The 2,500-nt window shown below is 40.3% G+C and overlaps 1 protein-coding gene across 9 annotated transcripts in view; it reads left to right on the plus strand.

Annotated features, from left to right (window-relative positions):
- The window catches only part of Ndg (Nidogen), a 45,710-nt gene that overhangs the window by 4,263 nt on the left and 38,947 nt on the right, over positions 1-2,500 (plus strand). For 5 of the 9 annotated variants that reach the window (XM_067134449.1, XM_067134454.1, XM_067134457.1 and 2 more), the window contains exon 2: positions 2,084-2,500. This exon is cut by the window's right edge and continues 89 nt beyond it. In XM_067134449.1, the coding sequence (XP_066990550.1) occupies positions 2,371-2,500 (130 nt within the window). In that variant the 5' untranslated portion in view covers positions 2,084-2,370. The other 4 variants (XM_067134450.1, XM_067134458.1, XM_067134455.1 and 1 more) reach the window with 3 other exon arrangements.

Consider the following 2,500-nt stretch of genomic DNA (forward strand, 5'->3'; position numbering starts at 1 on the left):
TATGATAAAATCCAAGTGGATCTTTCTTATTTGTCCGCCCTGGGTGGGGACGGGGCAGGTAGGGGATCGGGAGTGTAGGGGAGACATGACACATCCACCCTCCTCCTGCAAACCTGTTTGTCCGCCCTGGGTAGCGCTCGCCATCGAGCTCGTGTATATATATATATGTATGTATGTATATTATATATATATATATATATATATATATATATATATATGAGTATTAAAATACCTAACACAATGATATTTGCCTACCATACTTAAATGCACAGAAGACGAAAAAAGTAAAGCATTTGAGACAGCCTTTTGAAACAACTAGAAACTTAACTCGAAGATAAAAAAAAAAACTAATTAACAAATGTCCTAAATATTCTGCTGTTATCTGAACTCGTTAATAACAGAATCTGTCATTAGAGTTGGTCAGAACCGATAACGTCAGAAAAAACCACTTCAAAAGATTAGATCCACAAGCTGGGAGGATGTTTTCTTTTTTTTAGATCGATATCTCTCGGCAATTACAACAAGTAAAATATGCGCCGAAGTTTCTTCGGCGCAATCGAGTTTTCTGTACAGCCTCTACAGCGTATAATCAAGACCACCAGAAAATAGATCTGTCTTTTGGTGGTCTTGGTATAATGCTGTTTGTGCCTCGGCCCATGAAACTTTAACCACGGCACGGTGGTGGCCTGGCCTATATCGTTGCCAGACGCAGGATTATGGATAACTTTAACCTTAAATGAAATAAAAACTACTGAGGCTAGAGGGCTGCAATTTGGTATGTTTGATGATTGGAGGGTGGATGATCAACATACTAATTTTGCAGCCCTCTAGCCTCAGTAGTTTTTAAGATCTGAGGGCGGACAAAAAAAAAAAAAAAGGTGCGGACGGACAGACAAAGCCGGCACAATAGTTTTCTTTTACAGAAAACTAAAAAAGAAAGAAAAAATCTTGGTCTAGAGTCCAAAATGAAATGTCATATTACTGTTCTATTTTCATTTGAATTAAGTTCTTACTAATGGCAGTTACAAGAGAGAGAGAGAGAGAGAGAGAGAGAGAGAGAGAGAGAGAGAGAGAGAGAGAGAGAGAGAGAGAGAGAGAAAGTTCTCGGTCTAGAGTGTAAAATGAAGTATCATATTTTCGTCCCTTTTCTGACTGACATTCATTTCTTCCACCACAACTGGAGCTCGACTTCCCGGATTGAGATTCTGGGAACAGCTACGAAGTATGGAGTGGATGGTTGACGCGCCTGCGCAGGGAGATCTCGGACATTTCTCCTTATCTCCGTCTTATCTCGTCACAATCATGACTTATGGTCAGTGTTGTTGAGAGATACAGGTTAGTGGTCTGTGCTGCACATTTCACTCCACGAATCTGAAACGATCTTATGAGCCGTGATCGGCGTCTGTGCAAAATTCTGTATTCAGAAGGATTTCCTAGTAGTGATGAACCAAGAATCGAATGGTTAAAATTAGGCTTATAACACGAATACGTAGAGTTTACGTAAGTGCACTGGATGAAGTATCTTCATAATAAGCAGTGTTTTCGTGACTGTTCTGAATTCACTGTTAGAAAAAAAGTGGACAGAGCTTTTTATTGGTTTTCCAGAGACCCCTCATTCTGTACTGGGCTTTGGCGCTGAGTGGATAGAACTTTTCAGTGGTTTTCCAGAGACACTCATTCTGTACTGAGCTTTGGCGCTGAGTGGATAGAACTTTTCAGTGGTTTTCCAGAGACTCATTCTGTACTAAGCTTTGGCACTGAGTGGATAGAACTTTTCAGTGGTTTCTGGAGACCCTCATTCTGTACTGGGCTTTGGCACTGAGTGGATAGAACTTTTCAGTGTTTTCTAGAGACACTCATTCTGTACTGGGCTTTGGCACTGAGTGGATAGAACTTTTCAGTGGTTTTCCAGAGACTGTCATTCTGGTCTGGGCTTTGGCACTGAGTGGATAGAACTTTTCAGTGGTTTTCTAGTAACCATCAATTAGTTTTGGCTTAGGCACTGAAGCATTTTAGCTTAAAAAGGAGGAAGTATTTATTTAGTAACTATATTCGCTGATATTGTGTTTTGATGTTTGAACAGGTTGGAAAAGAAATAATCAACGGCTATAAACAGTAAAGTGGGCGAGACTGCAAAGACGCGCTGTCTAATCTTCCAAAGAAACATGTTATAAAAAAAAAGCAAGTGAAACACTTTACGAAAAGGACAACAGCACTTCATCACTCAAGTGTTTTACAAACTTAACGATGCTGATGTGACGAAACACGATCCGAAAACCGCTCTCGAAAAATATAAAATAATAAAAAAAAAAGTTCGTATCGATTCGAGCATCTTCGGACTTCAAGACTACAAAAAAAAAAAAAACAAAAATGAATCCTTTCAAGGATTTATTGGTGAGAACTTTACTACTCTGGGTGTCGTTGAGTGTTCTAGCGCGGCCCTCGGGGGCCGTCCCGAAGTCCGAATTTTTCAGGTTCGGCGAAAGAGCCGGGGACCAGA

Source organism: Macrobrachium rosenbergii, chromosome 36 (assembly GCF_040412425.1).
Source record: "Macrobrachium rosenbergii isolate ZJJX-2024 chromosome 36, ASM4041242v1, whole genome shotgun sequence".
Taxonomy (NCBI): Eukaryota; Metazoa; Arthropoda; class Malacostraca; order Decapoda; family Palaemonidae; genus Macrobrachium; species Macrobrachium rosenbergii.